Source organism: Myripristis murdjan, chromosome 1 (genome assembly GCF_902150065.1).
Source record: "Myripristis murdjan chromosome 1, fMyrMur1.1, whole genome shotgun sequence".
Taxonomy (NCBI): domain Eukaryota; kingdom Metazoa; phylum Chordata; class Actinopteri; order Holocentriformes; family Holocentridae; genus Myripristis; species Myripristis murdjan.
This window is the reverse complement of record NC_043980.1, coordinates 38304964-38331409: the sequence shown is the minus strand read 5'-3', so window position 1 is coordinate 38331409 and position 26446 is coordinate 38304964. Positions and strand designations below refer to the sequence as shown.

Genomic DNA, 26446 nt, shown 5'->3' with positions numbered 1-26446 from the left:
TTCACAGAAAATGAAAAGTAGATGCTGTTTTTCACACATTTTGTTTAAAACGATGAATGTCCGAGGTGAAATTTATGAATTTGTGAGAGAAACATGAATATTTTCTTTGGTTAAATTGAAAAATTTGCTAGAAAAAAATCACATATTTATAAGAAAAAAAAAAACAGGGACAAGGAACCAAGAACTTGATTCAGCAAAGGGGAGCCATGTGATTCCTTGACCAAAAAACAAACAAACAAACAAAATCTGTTTTTTAATTATACATTTGTGACTTTATAATATCCAAATTACATTTTTTTTGTGTTGTATTGTTGTAGTTGAGGACACACTCCCCTTAGCTGGGAGGGCCAGTCAAAGCTGTTACTGGGTCAAGTAACAGTGCTGATACAGTGCCGTGTTGATACTTTAACCAAAACCACCCTGGTTAATCCTGTTGTTTTATTAACGAAGAAGTCCTTAATGCTAAAGTTTTCTCCTTCGAGCCGGATTTGAACCAGCGACCTAAGGATTTCAGTGCTGAAGCCTCTACAGTCCTCCGCTCTACCAACTGAGCTATCGAAGGGATGATGCTCTCTACCAGTTTGATTTTTTTCACAGAAAATGAAAAGTAGATGCTGTTTTTCACACATTTTGTTTAAAACGATGAATGTCCGAGGTGAAATTTATGAATTTGTGAGAGAAACATGAATATTTTCTTTGGTTAAATTGAAAAATTTGCTAGAAAAAAATCACATATTTATAAGAAAAAAAAAAACAGGGACAAGGAACCAAGAGCTTGATTCAGCAAAGTGGAGCCATGTGGTTCCTTGACCAAAAAACAAACAAACAAACAAAATCTGTTTTTTAATCATACATTTGTGACTTTATAATATCCAAATTACATTTTTTTTTTGTGTTGTATTGTTGTAGTTGAGGACACACTCCCCTTAGCTGGGAGGGCCAGTCAAAGCCGTTACTGGGTCAAGTAACAGTGCTGATACAGTGCCGTGTTGATACTTTAACCAAAACCACCCTGGTTAATCCTGTTGTTTTATTAACGAAGAAGTCCTTAATGCTAAAGTTTTCTCCTTCGAGCCGGATTTGAACCAGCGACCTAAGGATTTCAGTGCTGAAGCCTCTACAGTCCTCCGCTCTACCAACTGAGCTATCGAAGGGATGATGCTCTCTACCAGTTTGATTTTTTTCACAGAAAATGAAAAGCAGATGCTGTTTTTCACACATTTTGTTTAAAACGATGAATGTCCGAGGTGAAATTTATGAATTTGTGAGAGAAACATGAATATTTTCTTTGGTTAAATTGAAAAATTTGCTAGAAAAAAATCACATATTCATAAGAAAAAAAAAAACAGGGACAAGGAACCAAGAGCTTGATTCAGCAAAGTGGAGCCATGTGGTTCCTTGACCAAAAAACAAACAAACAAACAAAATCTGTTTTTTAATCATACATTTGTGACTTTATAATATCCAAATTACATTTTTTTTTTGTGTTGTATTGTTGTAGTTGAGGACACACTCCCCTTAGCTGGGAGGGCCAGTCAAAGCCGTTACTGGGTCAAGTAACAGTGCTGATACAGTGCCGTGTTGATACTTTAACCAAAACCACCCTGGTTAATCCTGTTGTTTTATTAATGAAGAAGTCCTTAATGCTAAAGTTTTCTCCTTCGAGCCGGATTTGAACCAGCGACCTAAGGATTTCAGTGCTGAAGCCTCTACAGTCCTCCGCTCTACCAACTGAGCTATCAAAGGGATGATGCTCTCTACCAGTTTGATTTTTTTCACAGAAAATGAAAAGTAGATGCTGTTTTTCACACATTTTGTTTAAAACGATGAATGTCCGAGGTGAAATTTATGAATTTGTGAGAGAAACATGAATATTTTCTTTGGTTAAATTGAAAAATTTGCTAGAAAAAAATCACATATTTATAAGAAAAACAAAACAGGGACAAGGAACCAAGAGCTTGATTCAGCAAAGTGGAGCCATGTGGTTCCTTGACCAAAAAACAAACAAACAAACAAAATCTGTTTTTTAATCATACATTTGTGACTTTATAATATCCAAATTACATTTTTTTTTTGTGTTGTATTGTTGTAGTTGAGGACACACTCCCCTTAGCTGGGAGGGCCAGTCAAAGCCGTTACTGGGTCAAGTAACAGTGCTGATACAGTGCCGTGTTGATACTTTAACTAAAACCACCCTGGTTAATCCTGTTGTTTTATTAACGAAGAAGTCCTTAATGCTAAAGTTTTCTCCTTCGAGCCGGATTTGAACCAGCGACCTAAGGATTTCAGTGCTGAAGCCTCTACAGTCCTCCGCTCTACCAACTGAGCTATCGAAGGGATGATGCTCTCTACCAGTTTGATTTTTTTCACAGAAAATGAAAAGTAGATGCTGTTTTTCACACATTTTGTTTAAAACGATGAATGTCCGAGGTGAAATTTATGAATTTGTGAGAGAAACATGAATATTTTCTTTGGTTAAATTGAAAAATTTGCTAGAAAAAAATCACATATTTATAAGAAAAAAAAAAACAGGGACAAGGAACCAAGAACTTGATTCAGCAAAGGGGAGCCATGTGATTCCTTGACCAAAAAACAAACAAACAAACAAAATCTGTTTTTTAATTATACATTTGTGACTTTATAATATCCAAATTACATTTTTTTTTGTGTTGTATTGTTGTAGTTGAGGACACACTCCCCTTAGCTGGGAGGGCCAGTCAAAGCCGTTACTGGGTCAAGTAACAGTGCTGATACAGTGCCGTGTTGATACTTTAACCAAAACCACCCTGGTTAATCCTGTTGTTTTATTAACGAAGAAGTCCTTAATGCTAAAGTTTTCTCCTTCGAGCCGGATTTGAACCAGCGACCTAAGGATTTCAGTGCTGAAGCCTCTACAGTCCTCCGCTCTACCAACTGAGCTATCGAAGGGATGATGCTCTCTACCAGTTTGATTTTTTTCACAGAAAATGAAAAGTAGATGCTGTTTTTCACACATTTTGTTTAAAACGATGAATGTCCGAGGTGAAATTTATGAATTTGTGAGAGAAACATGAATATTTTCTTTGGTTAAATTGAAAAATTTGCTAGAAAAAAATCACATATTTATAAGAAAAAAAAAAACAGGGACAAGGAACCAAGAGCTTGATTCAGCAAAGGGGAGCCATGTGATTCCTTGACCAAAAAACAAACAAACAAAATCTGTTTTATACATTTGTGACTTTATAATATCCAAATTACATTTTTTTTGTGTTGTATTGTTGTAGTTGAGGACACACTCCCCTTAGCTGGGAGGGCCAGTCAAAGCTGTTACTGGGTCAAGTAACAGTGCTGATACAGTGCCGTGTTGATACTTTAACCAAAACCACCCTGGTTAATCCTGTTGTTTTATTAACGAAGAAGTCCTTAATGCTAAAGTTTTCTCCTTCGAGCCGGATTTGAACCAGCAACCTAAGGATTTCAGTGCTGAAGCCTCTACAGTCCTCCGCTCTACCAACTGAGCTATCGAAGGGATGATGCTCTCTACCAGTTTGATTTTTTTCACAGAAAATGAAAGTAGATGCTGTTTTTCACACATTTTGTTTAAAACGATGAATGTCCGAGGTGAAATTTATGAATTTGTGAGAGAAACATGAATATTTTCTTTGGTTAAATTGAAAAATTTGCTAGAAAAAAATCACATATTTATAAGAAAAACAAAACAGGGACAAGGAACCAAGAGCTTGATTCAGCAAAGTGGAGCCATGTGGTTCCTTGACCAAAAAACAAACAAACAAACAAAATCTGTTTTTTAATTATACATTTGTGACTTTATAATATCCAAATTACATTTTTTTTTTGTGTTGTATTGTTGTAGTTGAGGACACACTCCCCTTAGCTGGGAGGGCCAGTCAAAGCTGTTACTGGGTCAAGTAACAGTGCTGATACAGTGCCGTGTTGATACTTTAACCAAAACCACCCTGGTTAATCCTGTTGTTTTATTAACGAAGAAGTCCTTAATGCTAAAGTTTTCTCCTTCGAGCCGGATTTGAACCAGCAACCTAAGGATTTCAGTGCTGAAGCCTCTACAGTCCTCCGCTCTACCAACTGAGCTATCGAAGGGATGATGCTCTCTACCAGTTTGATTTTTTTCACAGAAAATGAAAAGTAGATGCTGTTTTTCACACATTTTGTTTAAAACGATGAATGTCCGAGGTGAAATTTATGAATTTGTGAGAGAAACATGAATATTTTCTTTGGTTAAATTGAAAAATTTGCTAGAAAAAAATCACATATTTATAAGAAAAACAAAACAGGGACAAGGAACCAAGAGCTTGATTCAGCAAAGTGGAGCCATGTGGTTCCTTGACCAAAAAACAAACAAACAAACAAAATCTGTTTTTTAATTATACATTTGTGACTTTATAATATCCAAATTACATTTTTTTTTTGTGTTGTATTGTTGTAGTTGAGGACACACTCCCCTTAGCTGGGAGGGCCAGTCAAAGCCGTTACTGGGTCAAGTAACAGTGCTGATACAGTGCCGTGTTGATACTTTAACCAAAACCACCCTGGTTAATCCTGTTGTTTTATTAACGAAGAAGTCCTTAATGCTAAAGTTTTCTCCTTCGAGCCGGATTTGAACCAGCGACCTAAGGATTTCAGTGCTGAAGCCTCTACAGTCCTCCGCTCTACCAACTGAGCTATCGAGGGGATGATGCTCTCTACCAGTTTGATTTTTTTCACAGAAAATGAAAAGTAGATGCTGTTTTTCACACATTTTGTTTAAAACGATGAATGTCCGAGGTGAAATTTATGAATTTGTGAGAGAAACATGAATATTTTCTTTGGTTAAATTGAAAAATTTGCTAGAAAAAAATCACATATTTATAAGAAAAAAAAAACAGGGACAAGGAACCAAGAGCTTGATTCAGCAAAGGGGAGCCATGTGATTCCTTGACCAAAAAACAAACAAACAAAATCTGTTTTTTAATTATAAATTTGTGACTTTATAATATCCAAATTACATTTTTTTTGTGTTGTATTGTTGTAGTTGAGGACACACTCCCCTTAGCTGGGAGGGCCAGTCAAAGCCGTTACTGGGTCAAGTAACAGTGCTGATACAGTGCCGTGTTGATACTTTAACCAAAACCACCCTGGTTAATCCTGTTGTTTTATTAACGAAGAAGTCCTTAATGCTAAAGTTTTCTCCTTCGAGCCGGATTTGAACCAGCGACCTAAGGATTTCAGTGCTGAAGCCTCTACAGTCCTCCGCTCTACCAACTGAGCTATCGAAGGGATGATGCTCTCTACCAGTTTGATTTTTTTCACAGAAAATGAAAAGCAGATGCTGTTTTTCACACATTTTGTTTAAAACGATGAATGTCCGAGGTGAAATTTATGAATTTGTGAGAGAAACATGAATATTTTCTTTGGTTAAATTGAAAAATTTGCTAGAAAAAAATCACATATTTATAAGAAAAAAAAAAACAGGGACAAGGAACCAAGAACTTGATTCAGCAAAGGGGAGCCATGTGATTCCTTGACCAAAAAACAAACAAACAAACAAAATCTGTTTTTTAATTATACATTTGTGACTTTATAATATCCAAATTACATTTTTTTTGTGTTGTATTGTTGTAGTTGAGGACACACTCCCCTTAGCTGGGAGGGCCAGTCAAAGCTGTTCCTGGGTCAAGTAACAGTGCTGATACAGTGCCGTGTTGATACTTTAACCAAAACCACCCTGGTTAATCCTGTTGTTTTATTAACGAAGAAGTCCTTAATGCTAAAGTTTTCTCCTTCGAGCCGGATTTGAACCAGCGACCTAAGGATTTCAGTGCTGAAGCCTCTACAGTCCTCCGCTCTACCAACTGAGCTATCGAAGGGATGATGCTCTCTACCAGTTTGATTTTTTTCACAGAAAATGAAAAGTAGATGCTGTTTTTCACACATTTTGTTTAAAACGATGAATGTCCGAGGTGAAATTTATGAATTTGTGAGAGAAACATGAATATTTTCTTTGGTTAAATTGAAAAATTTGCTAGAAAAAAATCACATATTTATAAGAAAAACAAAACAGGGACAAGGAACCAAGAGCTTGATTCAGCAAAGTGGAGCCATGTGGTTCCTTGACCAAAAAACAAACAAACAAACAAAATCTGTTTTTTAATTATACATTTGTGACTTTATAATATCCAAATTACATTTTTTTTTTGTGTTGTATTGTTGTAGTTGAGGACACACTCCCCTTAGCTGGGAGGGCCAGTCAAAGCCGTTACTGGGTCAAGTAACAGTGCTGATACAGTGCCGTGTTGATACTTTAACCAAAACCACCCTGGTTAATCCTGTTGTTTTATTAACGAAGAAGTCCTTAATGCTAAAGTTTTCTCCTTCGAGCCGGATTTGAACCAGCGACCTAAGGATTTCAGTGCTGAAGCCTCTACAGTCCTCCGCTCTACCAACTGAGCTATCGAGGGGATGATGCTCTCTACCAGTTTGATTTTTTTCACAGAAAATGAAAAGTAGATGCTGTTTTTCACACATTTTGTTTAAAACGATGAATGTCCGAGGTGAAATTTATGAATTTGTGAGAGAAACATGAATATTTTCTTTGGTTAAATTGAAAAATTTGCTAGAAAAAAATCACATATTTATAAGAAAAAAAAAAACAGGGACAAGGAACCAAGAGCTTGATTCAGCAAAGGGGAGCCATGTGATTCCTTGACCAAAAAACAAACAAACAAAATCTGTTTTTTAATTATACATTTGTGACTTTATAATATCCAAATTACATTTTTTTTGTGTTGTATTGTTGTAGTTGAGGACACACTCCCCTTAGCTGGGAGGGCCAGTCAAAGCCGTTACTGGGTCAAGTAACAGTGCTGATACAGTGCCGTGTTGATACTTTAACCAAAACCACCCTGGTTAATCCTGTTGTTTTATTAACGAAGAAGTCCTTAATGCTAAAGTTTTCTCCTTCGAGCCGGATTTGAACCAGCGACCTAAGGATTTCAGTGCTGAAGCCTCTACAGTCCTCCGCTCTACCAACTGAGCTATCGAAGGGATGATGCTCTCTACCAGTTTGATTTTTTTCACAGAAAATGAAAAGCAGATGCTGTTTTTCACACATTTTGTTTAAAACGATGAATGTCCGAGGTGAAATTTATGAATTTGTGAGAGAAACATGAATATTTTCTTTGGTTAAATTGAAAAATTTGCTAGAAAAAAATCACATATTTATAAGAAAAAAAAAAACAGGGACAAGGAACCAAGAGCTTGATTCAGCAAAGTGGAGCCATGTGGTTCCTTGACCAAAAAACAAACAAACAAACAAAATCTGTTTTTTAATTATACATTTGTGACTTTATAATATCCAAATTACATTTTTTTTGTGTTGTATTGTTGTAGTTGAGGACACACTCCCCTTAGCTGGGAGGGCCAGTCAAAGCTGTTACTGGGTCAAGTAACAGTGCTGATACAGTGCCGTGTTGATACTTTAACCAAAACCACCCTGGTTAATCCTGTTGTTTTATTAACGAAGAAGTCCTTAATGCTAAAGTTTTCTCCTTCGAGCCGGATTTGAACCAGCTACCTAAGGATTTCAGTGCTGAAGCCTCTACAGTCCTCCGCTCTACCAACTGAGCTATCGAAGGGATGATGCTCTCTACCAGTTTGATTTTTTTCACAGAAAATGAAAAGTAGATGCTGTTTTTCACACATTTTGTTTAAAACGATGAATGTCCGAGGTGAAATTTATGAATTTGTGAGAGAAACATGAATATTTTCTTTGGTTAAATTGAAAAATTTGCTAGAAAAAAATCACATATTTATAAGAAAAACAAAACAGGGACAAGGAACCAAGAGCTTGATTCAGCAAAGTGGAGCCATGTGGTTCCTTGACCAAAAAACAAACAAACAAACAAAATCTGTTTTTTAATTATACATTTGTGACTTTATAATATCCAAATTACATTTTTTTTTTGTGTTGTATTGTTGTAGTTGAGGACACACTCCCCTTAGCTGGGAGGGCCAGTCAAAGCCGTTACTGGGTCAAGTAACAGTGCTGATACAGTGCCGTGTTGATACTTTAACCAAAACCACCCTGGTTAATCCTGTTGTTTTATTAACGAAGAAGTCCTTAATGCTAAAGTTTTCTCCTTCGAGCCGGATTTGAACCAGCGACCTAAGGATTTCAGTGCTGAAGCCTCTACAGTCCTCCGCTCTACCAACTGAGCTATCGAAGGGATGATGCTCTCTACCAGTTTGATTTTTTTCACAGAAAATGAAAAGTAGATGCTGTTTTTCACACATTTTGTTTAAAACGATGAATGTCCGAGGTGAAATTTATGAATTTGTGAGAGAAACATGAATATTTTCTTTGGTTAAATTGAAAAATTTGCTAGAAAAAAATCACATATTTATAAGAAAAAAAAAAACAGGGACAAGGAACCAAGAGCTTGATTCAGCAATGTGGAGCCATGTGGTTCCTTGAACAAAAAACAAACAAACAAAGAAACAAACAAAAACTCTGTTTTTTAATCATATATTTGTGACTTTATAATATCCAAATTAAAAGTTTTTGTGTTGTATTGTTGTAGTTGTGGACACACTCCCCTTACCCGGGAGGGCCAGTCAAAGCCGTTATCCATCCATGTCCTCACAATAGTTCTCTCTACACTGTATATATTTTTGATGTGTTGCCCTGTCCTTCTAAGAAATTGGAAAGCAGCAACAGCAGAAACAGCAACATCACTCTCAGATGGGCTGTAAACCACATGTGACCACGCCGGAGGGTCTGAGAGGAGCTGGAAACATTGACAGTTTTAAATGTAGACTAAATTCCCATCTCTTTGGTCTGGCTTTTATGTAATTAAGTTAATAAATCATTTGTTTGGTTAACCATCTTTCTTGGTGTGTCTCCCATCTTTGTTGTGGCCTCAGAGTCGGGTCATAACACATTATAATTTTAGTTTTATAGGTACTCTATTCATTATTTCTATCTGTTTTTGTTTTATTGTTAATTTATTGATTGTTTCTATATATTATATTCTACATTTTATTTTATTTTATTTTTTTTATATTTTATTCAGTATCTTATTCTTGAGTTGTTTTTTATTATTGCTGTGTTTTTATTGTTTTAAATCTATTTATTCACTCTCTTGTCTGATTATTTTTATTATTTTTATTTTTATTTTTTATTTTTATTATGTTTTAGTTTTTTTTTTTTTTTTTTTTTTTTTTTTAAATTAATCATATTTTATGAGTGTGCATTGGTCTCCTAGTCCTTTTACTTCTTATTTTATGCGTATTTGTCAATCAAGATGTAAAGCACTTTGAATATCATGCATTTGTTTGAAAGGTGATATATAAATAAAATTTTATTGACTGATTGATGTGACTCGGTACTGTAAGTGACAAACTATAACAAACAAATTATTATTATTATTAGTAGTAGTAGTAGTAGTAGTAGTAGTAGTATTTCCCCGAGGGTGACTGGCGCTGGCGGCACCTCTCCAGAAGATGGCGCTCTAGGCGACTGCCTATACCACCTATGCCAAGAGCCGGCCCTGGTTCAGCCACTGCAGTCTAGTTTATATTCACCCAGCCCACAAACAGTTTTATTTCCTCCTTCAAGCAAAAACAAATCACATGTCACTTTAGGAACAACACAGTGTTTGTGGTAACATTAGAAAACATTTTGAATCAACTGAATTGGTTTGGGGGGGGGGGGGGGGGGGATTATAGTTTGTATTGATCCTTTAAAAAAAAAAGGCTTTCTGTAATTGCTGGGATTTAGAAACAGTGCTGGAGTCAGATTATACTGACTTAAAAAAAAATCAACAAGAAAACAAACAACAACAGCAAAAAAAAAAAATAAATAAATAAAATATCGACTCAGTGTAATGTCAGTGTGTTAGAGAGAAATATGGGCCTTGATACATTTTTAGGCAATGTAAACTAGCAAATACTGATAGTTTTCAAAGTTTTTTATGCACCCTTGTACACTCTTTTTTTATTTACACTTTTCATTTTACAATCCCATCCTTTCTGATAAGCGAAAAGTCCCATTTCCATAGCTTCAAAATGTTGCTTGTGTGTTTACTTGGCCAGTGTTACCCTGCCACAGTGTATCACAGTTAAGAAGGTGCTGAAGTGACCAAGTCAGAACACAGCTTGAAACATCTGTTAACATGTTGTCTGGTGAAACACATTTTGTTCTGTGATAGTACTTGATCTCTCCTGCTCAAGTTGCAACAGACATTTTCTCTGCTGATCTCAGCCTGGAGCAGCAGAACCAAACAGGATCTGTGTGTCACAAAGAGCCGAGTTCTACTGCCTGTGACTCCACAACAACATTCTGTCTTCCATGAAAGCACACAGAAGAGCTCACTTGGTCATTTGTACCCCATGGATACACCGCGTTTGACTGCTCTCGCGTTTGCTCTGCACTTTTGATCATTTGGATGGAGTTTTGGGAGTTTTGATAGTTTTGTCACTGCTGTAGTTTTGGAATGTCCTGCAGAAAAATGACATCCATGGCCTGGATAGAAGGCCGGGCCATCTATAGGCCCATTGAGGTATGTGAGCTACTTTTTGTTCTGCAGTAAAATTGTAAATATTTTGTGCTGTAGTTTAAACACTGACCAGAAAAATTATTACCGATGACACTATCTCATTTCCTGTAAAGGAACTGTTCAATGCTCCAGTCTACAAACAGACTGTCGAGATCTGCTGGGAGCAGAAATATTATCTGTCTCAGGTAAGAAGCACTTTCTGCTTCAGGCTCACACCAAAATCTAACACCTGATGAATTCTGGTCAAATATCTCTCTGCTGATGTAGAAAGAGCTCTGAGTTCTTCTATTTTGTTGTAGAAAAAAATGCTGGTGGAGATGCTGAGGCTTCAGCAGCACCACCAGGCCCTGTCCCATCTGACAGCCGAGGACATGACCGACTGGCTGGTGGAGCAGAGCAAGAAGACTCAGGGAGCGGTGAGACACACACACAGTCCACCACTACATCTGTCATTAACTCTGCTCATGATGATTTACTCTGTTTCTCATGAGCAGGCAAGAGCAAAAGTAAAGAAAAGCTCTCTCTGTGTTTTCTTCTGTAAAGCTTGTGGAGGTTTGCTCTCGAGGACCACGATGCTGACATCGTCCAGCCTGTCCTCATGCAGGTAAGACCATTATCAAGAAGAGACTCAGTTTGGAGGAAATGGTCCCATAATAGTAGATTTAGCCTGTAAATAGCTGCAGTCTGAATGATCCGTCTCACTTGTGTTTCAGACATGGCGTGTTAATGTCAGCATGAAGATGAGGGACATTGAGTTTGAGGCCTGGATGGTGCTCAGCTCACCAGAAGCAGACAGTCCCTGTTATCAGTGAGTCACATTCATCTGTAATACGTTCTCATTTAAACTACACAGTGCTGGCATGTGCTGATGAAGTGTGTTTCAACTTCTCCTGAATGTGTGTATTCTGCAGAGAGCCTCACATCATGAGGCTGGCTAAAGAAGCCATGAGGAGCCTGGCGCAGAGCAAGCAGCAGGGGCCCGTCTCCTGCCTCCTCGGCCCTCAGGAGGTTGTGATGGCGGTCGTCCCTAAAATGCTGCAGGGCTTCTGGCTCCATCCTCCAAGCCTGTCGTGCGTCATGCCCTCTGTGCAGCTGAGCCCCCTGGCTGTGGGGGTAACAAGAGCTGTTCTGGACCAGCTGCCCTCCTGTGTGACATCCACAGAGCGTCAGGTCCCCTTCAGCCGCTCCATCAGGGATGAGAAGGCCCTCTCCATCCAGGAGAAGGTCAGACAGAGCTACATCCCTGACGTTCTGGTGGGGCAGCTGAACCGCTTCAGCTCAGAGGTGCTGGATATCATTGTTGCCACCACAGTCCAGGAGGTTTCTGCCATGTTTGAGCTCCCAAAACACACAGCGGTAAGAGGATGTGCTCACATGAATCACAGAAGCAGTATAAGACACTGTAACATAAAAAAACCTCCAAACTAGCCATTTTATTTGCCAAACATTAAGACAGCTTGTCTTCCTTTCAGGAGGAACTGCATACTTCCTCCCAGCCAGCTGTAGGGGATGAAGCTGATGACTCCTCCAACCCCCATGATGGAGGTAGGAGTGATGAGCCCAACCTGAAGGATTCAGCTCCTCTGGAGCCCCTGACCCCCCCTGCCGAAGCTGCTGCCAACACTGCAGAGCAGGAGGACCAGAACACCTGTCTTGCTTGCAGTGATGAGCTTGAACAATCCTCCAGCGCCACATCAGGTAGGAGTTCTTCTCTCTGACTTGAGTCTCAGGACTGTTCACACTGTGGCTGACTTCCATCTAGAAGGGTGCAGCCACTGACTTTGCTCTTTGCTCTTTGACTTTTCAGAGGTCAAAGAAACCAAGAAGTCCCGGGTCCGCCGCTTCCTTCACTGGCTGCTCCGATCACTCTCCTCATGCTGTCTCCCCAAGGACACAGAGGAAGGCTGAATTTTGCACTGTAGAAAATAAAAGCAGTGCCACACTGCAGTCAGTCCACATCAGTCTACTGCTGTTTCATTTAATGTCAACTGATGCAATGTAAAGGGGATTACATGAGAACAAATGTACACTACTCACAAAAAGTTAGGGATATTCGGCTTTCGGGTGAAATTTCAGGATGAACCTAAAATGCATTATAACCTTTACAGGTGAACTTAATGTGACCTTCTGTAAACTTTTGAATGCACATGTCCAACTCAATGTTTCAGTACTTTTTGCACAAGTTGCTGTTCTCTAACAAGGAGTTTAACGGCAAAATTCACATCAGGTGTTTGATGCTCCAGCTCATCGAGGTCGTATCATTAGGGAACGGCTGCTGGAGACTGGGGTACCTCAGATGGAGTGGCCTGCACTTTCTCAGACCTGAATCCCATAGAAAACCTATGGGATCAGCTGAGTCGCTGTGTAGAGGCTCGGAGCTCTGTACCCCAGAACCTCAATGTCCTGAGGGCCGCCCTTCAAGAAGAGTGGGATGCCATGCCTCAGCAGACAATAAGTCGACTTGTGAACAGCATGAGACGTTGTTGTCAAGCTGTAATTGATGCTCAAGGGCACATGACAAGTTATTGACACTGACATTTTTTGTTGTGGTATATCCACCACTGTTGTTGGCTTTTGTTTCAAGAAATTGTTTGAGATGAGGAAGTCACCAGTGTATGCTTCTACTTAAATGCCCTACTTTCAACTTTTTGTGAGTAGTGTATAGTCTCTCTGCTTCATCACTGATATCAGTGATGATGTGGATTTTAAAACTATAGGCTGCAACTATAACTATAGTAACAGTGACAGAATCTTTATTAGACATGTCATGACTAGTTGAAGGAGCTGGATATCAGAGGTACAAATACAGAAAAGTTGCTTGCCACTGTTATGGAAACTTGTCTGAACTGTATCAACATTGCCTCCTCCTCTTAATTTCTTTTCATTTTAAATGAACTTTCCAGGAGGAGCAACAAGTGTAGCTGAAAGTCAAGGATTAGATTGCAGAGGTGACACTCATCAGTGTGGGAACAGTTTCATATAATGGAGCAGAGATAAATATTACAGGGACGAATGAGGATGAATAAGATCTAACAACGCCTCTGACAATGAAGCTCGCACTGGAACAAGACTTCTGGTCTGTTTTTGTTTTACAGTCAAAGCATCATTTCTACAAAGCTACAAGACCAAATCTAGATGAAAACATTTTTTGATTTTGTTTTAAATCAAAAACTCTGTACTTATTACAGGGAACGTGTCTTGTATGTTTGATGACTTACTACAAAATGATAAACTCATTCATCTGTGTTATTCATTCAATAACAGCTTGGAGTCACTTATCCAGTAGACTAAACAAGTTCGCTAAAACTACCTAAGAGAAACCGTTTAAGGTGCTTGTGAACTTGTGAGAAGTGTGAACGTGCACACCACAGCACACAGGATAAATGCACACAGACGTATGAGCTGCACGCTTTACTTCCACACAAGTGATTCCATTTGTGGATCTCAGATTACTGCTGTTATTTTCATGCTCCACAAGGGTTTAGTGCAGCTACCCTCCATTATCAAGCCTGCAAAAGGTTGTTTTTATACAGTGTACATAAACTTCTGGTTTCAACTGTATCTGACCTCACTGTCCCTCAGATGTACTCCCTGATCCCCCCAAACTGGTTACCCTGCTGTGTCTAGAATTTTTTTTTTTTTTTTTTTAAAAAAGGCCCAACAGTCCTGGTAGGGGAACCCAAGTAGACTTTACCTGCTCAATATTTGTTTTTTCAGCGTTTCCAAATTATTTTTTGACCATCAAGAGGCCCCATCCTTTACATCTATGTATACGCACAGACCAGTGGGCTACCACGGTGAAAAGATTCATTTGTAGTCAGCATTAACACAGCCTTTTATTGTGTCATGGCCAAAATGCTGCACAGGAGGCTTTTCTTTTGCACCCAGAAAAAAAAAAAAAAAACTGTTGCTCAGCCTTTCAGAGAATGTACCACTGAAGGATTTCCTAACACGTGTAATATGAAGGTCTGCTATCCAGACAACAGATGACAAGTCCAAACACATTCTGAAATAAACATATATTTGATACTGCATCAGTCCATTACTCAGTACAGTCGATTTACAAAAACAAAAAAAGCACTGATAATAAAAAAAAAAATATATATATATACACAGTTGATCATTTTGTTATAATTTCAAACATTTTGTTTAATGAACACCAAGTTTTTGGAAACAGGCCCATTGGTCAACTTTCCCCACCAAGTAATAAACACCAAGATCTTGCATATTATGCTGAGTAATAAGCGTGAGCACACACCATGCTGACTGATGTAAGCCAACAGCTTTGTCTCAAGGGGAAGACAATGACAACTCTAAAGGTAAATAGTGTGTCAACTTAATGATATGTGTGCAATGTCGCTGTTTGTGTAGGACACCGGTAAAAATTTCTAACTTGAGCTTTAACTGGAACATAACTGAAGTGGTGCAAGGTGGGAGTGCCTGGCGGGCATCACTGGGGAGGAGGAGGAGGAGGAGGAGGAGGAGGGAGGTTAGAGAAAGGGAGAGGAGCAGGGATGGAATGGGGAGGCCACGGAGGAGAAGAGAAAGAGGGATGGCAGAAGGAGGGGGGAGGAGGAAGAGGAGGAGGAGGGTAATGAGGAAAGTTGGGGGGTGCAAAAGCATGAGGAGGAGGAGGAGGAGGATAAGGGCAGGGAGGGGGCGGGTACATGGGAGGTATGTGAGTGTGTCTAGGTGTGGTGTGTGTGTGTCTAGGTGGGGTGTGAGTGTGTCTAGGTGGTGCCTGTCTGTGCTGGAACGGTGTGTGTTTGTGTCTGGGGTCTTGGTGCCTGAAGGGAGCCCCTGTGTGTCTTGGTGGGAAACCCCTGATGTCATGGGGCCGCTGCTGCAAAGCACTATGGGTAATCTCAGCGGGAGTATCTGCAGGGGAAAAAGGGGAGAAAAGAATGAAGCAAACAAAGAGCAATGGGCTGGACCACACGTTTCAGGAACTTGAACGCATCATTTCATTCACAAGAAGCTCATGAAGCTCCTGATGTCCTACAAGCCCTTCAAACTTTAGCACAGAGGCTCGAGCTATGTTCCAGTCTGAAGATAAAAAAGTCAAGGCCCACATCCTGGGCTTCATGTGGACAAAGAAAACCAGCCCTGCAACTAGGCCTGTCACGATACAGGGCTGTGTGTGTGTGAGCATGCGTGCACACACACACCCCTGCAGTCTCTTGTCTCTAGTCTCTTTTATGGGGACTGGCAGGGTGTTTACCTGCTGTATGCTAATTAGGGTCAACTGGAAAAACTTAACATATTGGTGACTGAGGCCCAATGAGAGGAAGAGCACTGTCCTACGTAACAGATCTGTGTGTGTGTGTGTGTGTGTGTGTGTGTGTGTGTGTGTCGGGGGTTGAAATAATATAAGAGTAACCCCTCCGGTACACTCATGCAGTGTTGGCTGAAACCAGAGTCAGGGACTCAGGGAAGTGCTTATGTCTATATTTTTATTCATCTAATTCTTTAGCAGCCTTCCATGTCCCAACACTGTTATTGTATGTGTGTGTGTGTGTGTGTGTGTGTGTGTGTGTGTGTAGATATACATGTATGTATGTACCAGTGATGTTACTGTCCCTCTTCTTCTTGGCATTCTGTTTCTTCTTTTTCTTTGCTTCCTGCTCCTGCTCATCATCACTATAATCTAAAGCCTGTGGATAAAGGAGGCAGAGGAGGTGGGGGAACACACACACACACACACACACACACAGACACACACACACACACACACCAATAATTAGAGAAGGCTGCTGGTGAAATTTAGCCCAAAACACATGGTGTCCATCCATCAAACTGTAACAGTGAACCCAACTAAACGGAGCCTGCTTTCACTGCTTTGGTAGCTTCTGGCCGTTACCAGTGTGTGTGAGTGAAGTGTGTGTGAGTGTGTACCTCTGGTGGTGGTTCTTGGTCATTCTTCCAAGATGCATCAGATCCCTTTAACCTGAGGAGAAATCCCTCTCAGATCAAATTCACTGTAAGCGTAACAGCCTGTGCTGAGCTGCTGTTCCACTACTTTCTCATTTACCAACAACAAAACTGAACTGTTTAGAGAAAAGCTTACCTCAACAGCACTGAGGACACACATCTGCAGGCTGTGTGTGTGTGTGTGTGTGTGTGTGTGTGTACTCACTGTATCAGCTGCTGTGTGAGGACATAGCCAGTGTACTCTTTGATGTGAGGTGTGTAGAAGACAGTCTGTCCCACTGCTAAGCCCTTGTTGCTGATCTGCTCTGCAGAGTTGAAGCGCAGGACATACAGTGGACAGGCCACAGGGCCAAAGACCTCAAACACCTGGAACACAGAAACACAAAGATGTGAACAGGTCTTGTGTCCATGCAGGTGGTGTGATGTCTGGGGTGGAACACACAGGAAGACATGGCTAAAGACGAAGATGTGTGTGTCAATTCATGTAAGCTACAGAAAGGCTTATTCCAAAGCCACTAATATACACTCAGTTTCTGACAGATGACTGAGCAGATATTACAGGTCAGTGGGAGAAATTATTTCTTAATTTATATATTTATTATTAAATTATTATTTTCTTAAGGAAATCTGAAGCTACTATGGAACAGTTTTCCATAAAGGACCATTCCAGCTTGGCTTAACGGTTTGTTGCATTTGACATTGCAACAAACCTTTACAACTACAGATTTCGCAACATAATCAAAATCCCTCCATTTTCAAACTAGACTTTTTGGGTGGAACCCCCACCTCAACGTTTCCCAGGGATTTTTCAGAGGTGACACCATTTCACTCTGTCCAGTTTCAGGTCATCTAAACACAACAGAGCTGCTGCTTTTAGGAAACTAATGTGGACGACTGCATTACACTGATGGAATACTGGAGTGAAGAAAGTCTGAAGTCTGTGAAAGTTAATTTTCATATCATAGTGGAATGAATGGAGACCAATGACTGGTTAAAAAGTAGGAAAACTGATATGAAAAGATCTAAAATGTGACTGTTTGCTTTGGGAAAAGATTAACAGAAACAGGAAGTTTACATTTTGCAGAGATTACACTAAAGTTCCAAAATCACAGCTGTGGTCCTTGAGGAGGCTCTATGCCTCTGGGCACTGGACTCCTGCAGGCCTCCCTACCTTCCCCAGAGCCAGCCTGCTGGAGCTGAAGATGATGCTGTCGTCCGTCAGAGGGGGCGTGTCCTTCAGAGACTGGATGATGACTGGTCAGAGCGAGAGGGAGGGAGAGAGAGAGAGAGACAGTGAGAGCTCATCTACAAACTATATCTTCTATGTGTGTATGTATTTTCATCTCATAATGATATGCACTTTGCTTTGGACTGTGTTATCGCCTCTCTCTGTGTTTGTGTGGCTGTGTGTATGTGTGTGTATGTGTGTGTATGTGTGTGTACCAACCGAGCTGCTGTAGAATACTGGAGACTGTTCCTACTGGCTGGAGCTGTGCATCCTCTGGCAACGCCACACACACTTCCTCCACCTCTGGGAGCTCCTACACACACACACACACACACACACACACACACACACACACACACACACACACACACACACACACACACACACACACACACACACACACACACACAGTAGGCATTTGGTTCATAATGGCTTTTCACCCGCTTAATAGAAACTGGAGAAGAAAAACTAAAATGCCAAAGAGTAAAAATTAATAAAACCCTATTCTGCAGTGGAGAGTACAGTTAAATAAATAAATACATAAATAACTAGATTGTCTTGACCCACTGAAAACTACAATTTTTCAGAAAAAATGAAACAGTTAAATCTATTTAGCATCTTTCTATCTTTCAGTTCAAATGGCTTTTTGTCTGGTTTTCAGTAGAAGTGATGTGAAAGCAGAAAATGCTTTACCTTAAACTAAGTCCAAGGCATTTTGCAAACATGAAATACTTGAATTGGCCGCTCACTTTTACAACTGTTCTCATCACAAATAATATACAATTTTCTCACAAGATTTGCACATTTTATCCCTGTTTGTTCAGTTTCATTCGCTGGGTTTTCAACAGGGAGCTTTCTGCCTCAGAGGCTTCCACCCACAACAAGATTAAAAGTTCTGTGGAAACAACAATTACTTTTGGGGGGATTTTTTGGATCATAAAAATATGAAAGCTCACAGTTCCTGAATATTGGCACAAAATATCGGCAGATCCCGTCCACATATGTCACTAATGGCTTTCAAACCCCAATTTTGATCAAACTCTGCTCCCTACAATGCAGGATTTTGGAATGGCATTCAAAAACAAAGATCAGTCGTTATCAATTTTTCAAGATATCAGATTTATCAATCTATCAATTCCTGAAGTGATTTTGAAATCGGAGACAAGCAGTACAAAACTTTTCGTCACTACCAAGCTCAGTTCCAAACTGAAGAGAGAGCAAAAGTCCACAGTCAACAGACGATGTGCACACTGACCTCGAGCAGGATCTCATCTCGTGTTTTGACAGGAGCCGGTTGGCTGAAGCCTTCATCATCCTCCTCCTCCTCTGCTAACACAGGAACGCAGGGAGAAGAAGAGGAAGAGGAGGAGGAGGTGGAGCTGTCGCTGAGGAGAACAGCAGAACGGCATCACATTAATTCTGTCATTCCCTCACTGCTTCCAAATAACACACACACACACACACACATATTAGAGGAGCATCACCTACATGTGGTGCTGCACCCTCATTTGCTTAATCCATGTCTATACTGATAAAGTGTAAAAATATATTCTGCTTAAAACTGTAAGCTTGGCTTGACAGACTCCTCCTCTGGTTTCTCCATGTCTTACACTCTCATTGGCTGGAGCCTGTCACTGTGTGTGTGTGTGTGTGTGTGTGTGTACCTGTCTGAATCCTCTGAACTGTCTTCCTCGCTCTCTTCCTTACAAACACTCTCCACACACAGTGTCCTCACTGCTGAGAGCGTGCATGCATCTGCCTTTTCCGCCTCTTGATGTGTGTGAGTGTCAGGTGTGTGAGCGTTGCCATGGGAGACGGTATGGCCTTCAGTCTGCTGAGTCAAGGTAACCTCCATTTCCTCTTCCTCGGCTGTCAGTGCTGACAGGCCATTCTCTTCTGACAGCTTATCATCCATCTGACCTGCACAAGCACATTTACAGCCTTTAACCCTTTCATGCATGAGGGGGATCAGACTGACCCCCTACACTATTTTTTTATGCAGCACTTTACTGACAAAAACACAGTATTTCCTCATATTCCATGCATCGCTCAGAAATCTTGTTTGTGATCTTACATCCATGAGCGGCACAGAGAACATGGCAGTCACGTCATTGGTTTGGTTTGTGATGCTCACCAAACCGAACCGTTCAGTAGGAATATGTGTATTGTCACACCCGTATTTGATAACACAGTGACAGACTATGCATCACATGTTCCATCTCTACAGTGCTGAGTAACTGACTGACACACAGACACAGAGTTAATAAAACCAACAAACAATCAATGATGATGGTTCAAAAAATTCATTCATTCTAGTGTCTCTGCTGAGATTGTTCTATTTTAAAATATTACTGACAAGCACATATGCAGAGGATGTGGGAGGAACACACAAACACACACACACATACAAAATAATTAAGACATGACAATATTTGTGTAGAATCTATATAACAGTCTATATCTAATTGTACTTCTTTTACTATGTACATAATTCCGCCTATAAATATGCCATTCATTTTCCTGTTTATTATGTTACATTACACTTAATGTTTATACTTGTATATAGGAGTGTATATATACTTTTCTATTTTTATTTTTATTTTATTTTACTTGCCCAGTGCTGGAGTTGTTGCCATCACATTTCACTGCTGCTGTGCATATAAATCCATGCATGTGACAAATAAAAATCTTGAATCTTAAACAGTGCTGGGCTCTCACTGTAAATTCAGCATAGAAATAATCCACCAAGCAGCATTATATTCCAATCTAATCTTAACCTTTTTGTTTCAATGGAATTGGAAGTTTGTCACTAATTGCTTGCTCGCAGTTTGTGTGGATAGCAGAAGCAACAGCTGCATGGTCAACTAACTAACTAACTAACTAACTAACTAACTACAGCCATTTCTAAAGAATAGATCCTAATGGGCCTGATTCGCTTCCTTTACAGTCTCAAGACACATTTTCTACAACTGTGCCCAAAGGAATGTCAACACTAACCCCGGGATTTCTGAAGGGACTTTACACTTACAGTTACACGAGTTAACAAAAGGCGTGCTTTACCATCAGCACCCCTGTTTGAATCCATCCAAACAACACATGGCAGCGAACTGAGCTCAGCCATGGTAAGCCTGACGATGCTCGCATGCGCTCCTACAAGGTAGCTAGCTAGCGTGCTAAGGCTAAGGTTAACTAAGGTAATGTAACATTGAGAGCTAAATCGGGGTCAACAAGTGTAACGTTAGCCGCCAGACTTTTCACACCTCAAGACTGTAAACACATAAACAACATGTATCTCCTGTTATTTTCAGCCTTACATACCTGATCAGAGAGCTACAGTTCCGCCTGTATGAAACCTCATGAACATGCCCCACAGCTGCTAAGCACGTGGAAACAAAATATATCGTTTCCGATATAACCTTCAAAATAAAAGAGCACATTTCAAAATACTAGTTTACTGACTTTTTGTTTTCTTTTTCCTTATTTTAGACGTTTAATGTTTAGATAACATCAATTACAAAATTTACTGAAAAATATAAATTATTCTATTTTGAATCTTCTTCACAGTATTACATGGTTCAATAAACATTTTAATCTGTCTTGTATTTATGTCGATAGCCATTGCAACAAAATTTCGTTCTTATGTGCACTGTATGGTGTATATGTCGAATGACAAATAAAGATAAGTCTAAGTCTAACCATACAGGCACAGGCAAGATGCAATACAAAATTTACACGAGACAGTCTGTTGAAAGAATGATTTTGAACACATTTCATAAATGGCAGCTGCTAAAAGCTTTTGAATGGGAGGCTGAGCTTCTGGCGTTAAGTTAATCCAAATACACCCTGTAGTTTCTCTGGTGTCAGTTTAAGAGCTTATCGGTTACTCAATAATAAGAGTAATGACTCAGTGGAGTATTAAGATAACAGGTATGTTACTGAGCACATCCGAAAACACAAGTGTCCCCCACCCAGGAGTCGCTACAGCGTATATTTTGAAAGCAACATCTATATACTTCCGGTGTTGCTCTGTTTCTGTACGTGAACTTAACGCCTCTCCGTTCTTCCCTCGATCGCCCAGCGAACACGTGGGGAATGTTTTTCCGGATCTGCGCTGCGCGTGCTTTGATGCTGGGTTTGAAAAGGAGCACTTGAGCACTTCATGTTCTGTGTATCTGGAATGCATTTATTGACAGCCTACCCAACCCACTGAGGACTTGAGGGAAAAAATCGTTTTTAACATTTTTCTGAAAAAAAAAAAAAAAATAAAAAAAAAAAATACAGGGTGCATACACTAAAACGGCCACAATTTTTTTTCGCGATATTTCCAGCAGAGCAGACCCTCCAATTATTGGTCCTTAGGGTCAAAGTTAACAGAAAAAACACAAATAAAAAGTATGGCAGACCATGTCAGGTTCAACCCATTTTTGAGACTTTGGCTCCCCGACTATTAGGACACAAAGGACATCGTTCCACAAGCTGGGACAGTTTGTTTTGCTCCAAGCCTCTAATACGACCCAAAGAACCATTTCCAGAGCGGGCTTGCCAGAATGTTCACTAACTAACATTACCACCAAAAATACATGGTAAAGGTTAGGAGGAGGTTATTGTTCAGGTCAGGGAAAGGTTTGTCACCATGGGTCAGGACAGGCTCTCATGTTGACTGACACATCCCCCTCCCTGACAGCCTCCTGATGAAGACTTTGTCGCTCCCTTAATACAACACTGTGTGGTTAGTTACAGCTACAGGCCACTTAACTTTAAAGCAGAACTATGAGTTATAATAAACTGCTGCTCAGATATAAGGTTGTTTTTTGCTGGAGGCACAAACTGTGTGCTCTTATATTTGGAGTTAAGGTCAAGTGTTATTGTCATCTCCCTTGAAAAAGATGTGGATATCTCACAAAAACATGTTGGAGTATTTAAAGTGCTTTTATATTATGGTTGACTGTTATCAGCCTCTAGTGGACACAGTAGGAATTGCAACAACACTGACAGAACCTCTCACCTGCATGTGTTTGGAGTCAGAGCAGAGATCCATCAGAAACATCCAGTGATGAGGTAAGGTATCTAAATAGTGTGGAATAATCCTATTGCTTTGGCATGACTTGTTTAGGCTTGTCAACCAAAACTGAATGCATGTGAGTGTAGAACACACAGGTAGAGCTGCAGTTATCACAACAAGCAGGAGTGCGATACGTTCAGTATCTTTTATTACACAATGTTTCAGTGCAACACACATTTCAAAATACAAAAAAACAAACATTTACACATATTTTACCATGTCATCATGTCATTTACAGGTCTGATTTTGCAGCATCATCAAATGAAGCAACATTGTCTGGTTTCTTTTCATCACACCGTATAAAACAATCAGCTGTTCTGTATTTTCTCACTGTTGACATTTGAAATCTTACAAGCAGCAAAGCATGAATTCCACTCAGCAGCTGCAACAGGAGCCGCTTACTCTTCCCTCTCCTCCCTCTAGAGATTTGTATGTTAATGAGCCAAGATTATACCACGAGGGCTTCCTGCATCACAGCCTGAGCTGATCCGTTTTTCTGCAAAATATTCACAGCTGCACTCTGTCGCCATGATCAGCACGTATTGGTTCTCCTCACACAGATGGACGGCCATCCGTTTCCACAGTTATGGTTGGACCAGCCCGCTGCAAAAGAAAATAGAAGACAAGCAGCATGAGGTCTTTGTTAGCATGAACTTTTCAGCGGCTGCATCCTGGAGCGCCTGATGCAGCGCAGAGAGCAGCTCACTGGGCACTAACACGGGGAAACAACTTCCAAACAAGCCTGGTGTCTTACCCCCGGCGTTGAGGTACATGCACTGGTAGCGGCTGACCGAGTTCTGAGAGTTCCAGTTGCTGTAGTCCCAAGAGCTTTGGTCCAGCCACCTCCAGCCCTGCACACATGAATCAACAGACTGAGCACAGGCCATCCACAACAGCTGACAGCATCTGGACATGAGGCATTTGGAAGAATCCTGCACTACAGGAGTGAAACTACAGCTCATGTTTGTACAAGGTGTTGTCACAGGAGTGACGCCTCACCAGGAAGTAGAAGCCTCCCACCCAGGCAACAGTGCCTCCCCCCCTCCTGGTCAACTCCTGCAGGAAATTGTACTCCCAAAAACTGTGGACAGAAGGCAAGGAGGCTTCCAGAGTGGCACAGTTGGCCTGGCAGGGTGCACACACACACACACACACACACACACACACACACAGAGGGAGAGATGACACAAAGTTGGAGACAGCTGACCTGTGGCTAATCCAGCTGTTTCTCAACATTTGAACAAATCTGCAGTCTGTGTCTTTGAGCAGCAGGTTCTTACCGCTGCGCTGGTCCAGGATCTGCCAGTGCTCAGGTACAGGTAACAGTTGCTCCCATATCTGGTCCAACCAGGGGGACACAGGAAGAAACGACCTGCAGGGGCAAGAGGTTTCAATCATTCACTTTCTAAAAATCAAACCAATGGATATTAATGTTCATCAATCAAGTGATTGTTTTAATAGTTTGTCTTTCTGTTTCTTCTGTACAACAATTTGTGCCTCATTGCTGAAAAGGTGCCATATGAAGAAGATAAGATAAGATAAGATGAGATAGAAGATAGATCAACCTTCAGCTAGTGAAGCCTCCTCTTCAGCAGCAACAGCCTCTGGCTCTTCTTCTGAAGAAACGATCACAGAAAAGAAGACATCAGGTCAGTTTGTACAAGAATGAAGATTATTGCTGGGATCATCCTGATCTGCTCTGTCAACACATTTGCTACCTGGAAGAGGAGCAGCTTCTTCTTCATTGTCTGCCCCTGACAGAGAAACACAGAAATTAAGAGTTAGAATCTAATGGGACGTTTTTTGGTCTGTTCACATGCTGGTGTCTGATTCCCATCTGCAGTGACTGATTTTCTGCGTGAGAGCAACTCACCCAGAGCAGCGTCAGGCGAGTTCTGTGGTGCCGCTTCCACAGCTTCAACTGGAGAGGAAACAACGAGACACACACACCGCTTTGATTTGACTCAGAGGAGCAAAGACACCCGAGAAAACGTTACATTTGCGTGTTAACCACAGCCCTCTGTTCCTTTGATTTCTTTCTAATTCTTCAAGAAACCACTCAGTGTGTGGTGAAACTGCCATGGAAACGAGCAGACAGCGTTAAAATGTGGAGTCTGACCTGCTGCAGCTCGGACAGAGAGGACAGCACCGAGGAGGACCGAGAGGAGCAGGACGGCCTTCATGATGAAGATGAGGAGGAGGAGGACGAGACTGGATGTTTGGCAGGTGAAGGTCAGCTGGTGTGGTTTTCGGGTCTGATGAGAGCAGGATGCTCTGCTCCTTATATCCACAGCGGCTGCAGCAGCAGCAGCACGTGAGCCAACAGACTTTGATCCTTTACTGATCAAAGTGCGGCCGAGTGAAAACAGAGCAGATTGTCAGCACGTGACAGCCAGAGGGACATGCTGCTGACACCCAGAGCCATAAAGGATGGGGGGACACGGGGACAGGTCTGAGCCGCCTGCCGGCACACATGAGACGCATCCATCACACTGCAAAAAACTCAAAATCTTACTTCTTATTTCAAGTCAAAAATGTCTTATTCCTAGTCAAAATATCTCATTACACTTAAAATAAGACATGATCACCTCAGAAGTAACTTGTTTTTAGACAATCGTCTCTTGTTTCAAGTGAAAATTTGCTTGAAACAAGTGAAAATTTGCTTGTTTCATTGGCAAAATTTGTTTCTTGTTTCTAGCTAATTTTTTACTTATTTCAAGTGAATTTTCACTTTTTCCACTGGCAAATTTTGCCAATGAAACAAGCAAATTTTCACTTGTTTCAAGAGAATTTTCACTTGAAACAAGTGAAAATTGTCTAAAAACAAGTTACTTCTGAGGTGATCATGTCTTATTTTAAGTCTAATGAGATATTTTGACTAGAAATAAGACATTTTTGACTTGAAATAAGACAAATAATCTTGGTAAGATTTTGCGTTTTTGCAGTGCATTCTGCGTTGTCTCTAGAAGCATCTCACAACGTACAGTCTGAAGCTGAGGCGGATCTACGGGTGGGCCTGGATGGGCGTAGGCCCACCCTGATTGACAGCTTGCCCACCCTATCAGATTCAAGACCAAAAAATAACTAACTAAATAAATAAATGTTTTAATGTCCTTTTTCCAACGTTTATTTTATGCTCGTTTACAACCTCTCGGCTCATTTACCGAGAGGTTTTTTTTTCTTTCATCATATCATTTTATACATGTCTATCTAAAAAAATAAACAAAATGAAATAACAGGCCCATCCAGAATTTTTTAGGCCCACCCATTAGCCATGTTCTGTATCCGCCACTGGTCTGAAGTGTGAAGCCTGCTGGCATCTCAGTGACGGGACCCCTGAAGAAAAGCTCCCCAACAAACAGCTCAGCTGAGCCTTTCCTGTCCCTCTGCTCCGTCTGTCTCAGTGTCCTGATCAGGACGCCCCCACTTCAACCTCTGTCCAGTCACCACGACACATGTTTCTGCAACATGTTGAAGTGTTTTCAGGTTTCATGTTGCCGTATAAAGTGAGAGAAAACACTGAGTTAGGAGGAAAGTGGACGCTGCAAGAAACAGGACTTTGCTTGTGCAGACGAGTTGGAGTCCTGAGTGTGTTTTTAGCTAATGTTAGCTAACCTCTCATTAACCATGGCCTTTTTCTTAACCTAAACCATGACAACAAACCTTTCCTTA

General features: G+C 40.6%; 1 protein-coding gene and 11 non-coding genes across 13 annotated transcripts; all 12 read right to left on the bottom strand.

Moving 5' to 3' along the window:
- Positions 1–473: 473 nt before the first annotated feature.
- trnay-gua (transfer RNA tyrosine (anticodon GUA)) lies at positions 474–562 on the bottom strand. The gene is given in 2 exon segments: positions 474–509; positions 526–562. It is a non-coding gene; the product is annotated as a tRNA-Tyr (tRNA).
- Positions 563–1065: 503 nt separating this feature from the next.
- On the bottom strand, positions 1066–1154 carry trnay-gua (transfer RNA tyrosine (anticodon GUA)). The gene is given in 2 exon segments: positions 1066–1101; positions 1118–1154. It is a non-coding gene; the product is annotated as a tRNA-Tyr (tRNA).
- A 503-nt stretch (positions 1155–1657) lies between these two features.
- On the bottom strand, positions 1658–1746 carry trnay-gua (transfer RNA tyrosine (anticodon GUA)). The gene is given in 2 exon segments: positions 1658–1693; positions 1710–1746. It is a non-coding gene; the product is annotated as a tRNA-Tyr (tRNA).
- Positions 1747–2248: 502 nt separating this feature from the next.
- trnay-gua (transfer RNA tyrosine (anticodon GUA)) lies at positions 2249–2337 on the bottom strand. Its single transcript is given in 2 exon segments — positions 2249–2284; positions 2301–2337. It is a non-coding gene; the product is annotated as a tRNA-Tyr (tRNA).
- A 502-nt stretch (positions 2338–2839) lies between these two features.
- On the bottom strand, positions 2840–2928 carry trnay-gua (transfer RNA tyrosine (anticodon GUA)). Its single transcript is given in 2 exon segments — positions 2840–2875; positions 2892–2928. It is a non-coding gene; the product is annotated as a tRNA-Tyr (tRNA).
- Positions 2929–3419: 491 nt separating this feature from the next.
- On the bottom strand, positions 3420–3508 carry trnay-gua (transfer RNA tyrosine (anticodon GUA)). Its single transcript is given in 2 exon segments — positions 3420–3455; positions 3472–3508. It is a non-coding gene; the product is annotated as a tRNA-Tyr (tRNA).
- Positions 3509–4009: 501 nt separating this feature from the next.
- Positions 4010–4098, bottom strand: trnay-gua (transfer RNA tyrosine (anticodon GUA)). Its single transcript is given in 2 exon segments — positions 4010–4045; positions 4062–4098. It is a non-coding gene; the product is annotated as a tRNA-Tyr (tRNA).
- Positions 4099–5185: 1087 nt separating this feature from the next.
- On the bottom strand, positions 5186–5274 carry trnay-gua (transfer RNA tyrosine (anticodon GUA)). Its single transcript is given in 2 exon segments — positions 5186–5221; positions 5238–5274. It is a non-coding gene; the product is annotated as a tRNA-Tyr (tRNA).
- Positions 5275–5775: 501 nt separating this feature from the next.
- On the bottom strand, positions 5776–5864 carry trnay-gua (transfer RNA tyrosine (anticodon GUA)). The gene is given in 2 exon segments: positions 5776–5811; positions 5828–5864. It is a non-coding gene; the product is annotated as a tRNA-Tyr (tRNA).
- Positions 5865–6952: 1088 nt separating this feature from the next.
- On the bottom strand, positions 6953–7041 carry trnay-gua (transfer RNA tyrosine (anticodon GUA)). The gene is given in 2 exon segments: positions 6953–6988; positions 7005–7041. It is a non-coding gene; the product is annotated as a tRNA-Tyr (tRNA).
- A 1092-nt stretch (positions 7042–8133) lies between these two features.
- On the bottom strand, positions 8134–8222 carry trnay-gua (transfer RNA tyrosine (anticodon GUA)). Its single transcript is given in 2 exon segments — positions 8134–8169; positions 8186–8222. It is a non-coding gene; the product is annotated as a tRNA-Tyr (tRNA).
- Positions 8223–14553: 6331 nt separating this feature from the next.
- LOC115360305 (H/ACA ribonucleoprotein complex non-core subunit NAF1-like) lies at positions 14554–21121 on the bottom strand. 2 transcript variants are annotated; one of them, XM_030053263.1, is made up of 10 exons: positions 21031–21121; positions 19377–19632; positions 18968–19097; positions 17932–18025; positions 17656–17738; positions 16690–16850; positions 16449–16500; positions 16117–16207; positions 14965–15431; positions 14554–14912 (listed from the first exon to the last, which is right to left on the bottom strand). In XM_030053263.1, the coding sequence occupies exons 2-9, from the start codon at positions 19625–19627 to the stop codon at positions 15004–15006; spliced, it is 1290 nt and encodes a 429-aa protein (XP_029909123.1). In that variant the 5' UTR covers positions 19628–19632; positions 21031–21121; the 3' UTR covers positions 14554–14912; positions 14965–15003. The 2 variants fall into 2 exon arrangements, with proteins under 2 accessions (XP_029909123.1, XP_029909041.1); XM_030053181.1 differs by having other exon boundaries at positions 14554–15431.
- Positions 21122–26446: the final 5325 nt, after the last annotated feature.

Coding starts and splice junctions, on each gene's coding strand:
- LOC115360305 (XM_030053181.1), bottom strand. CDS start 19,627: ATGGATGATAAGCTGTCAGAAGAGAATGGCCTGTCAGCACTGACAGCC. Junction 17,739..17,931: donor CAGTATTCTACAGCAGCTCG/GTTGGTACACAC, acceptor CGCTCTGACCAG/TCATCATCCAGTCTCTGAAG. Junction 16,851..17,655: donor GCAGGCTGGCTCTGGGGAAG/GTAGGGAGGCCT, acceptor TCTGTGTTCCAG/GTGTTTGAGGTCTTTGGCCC.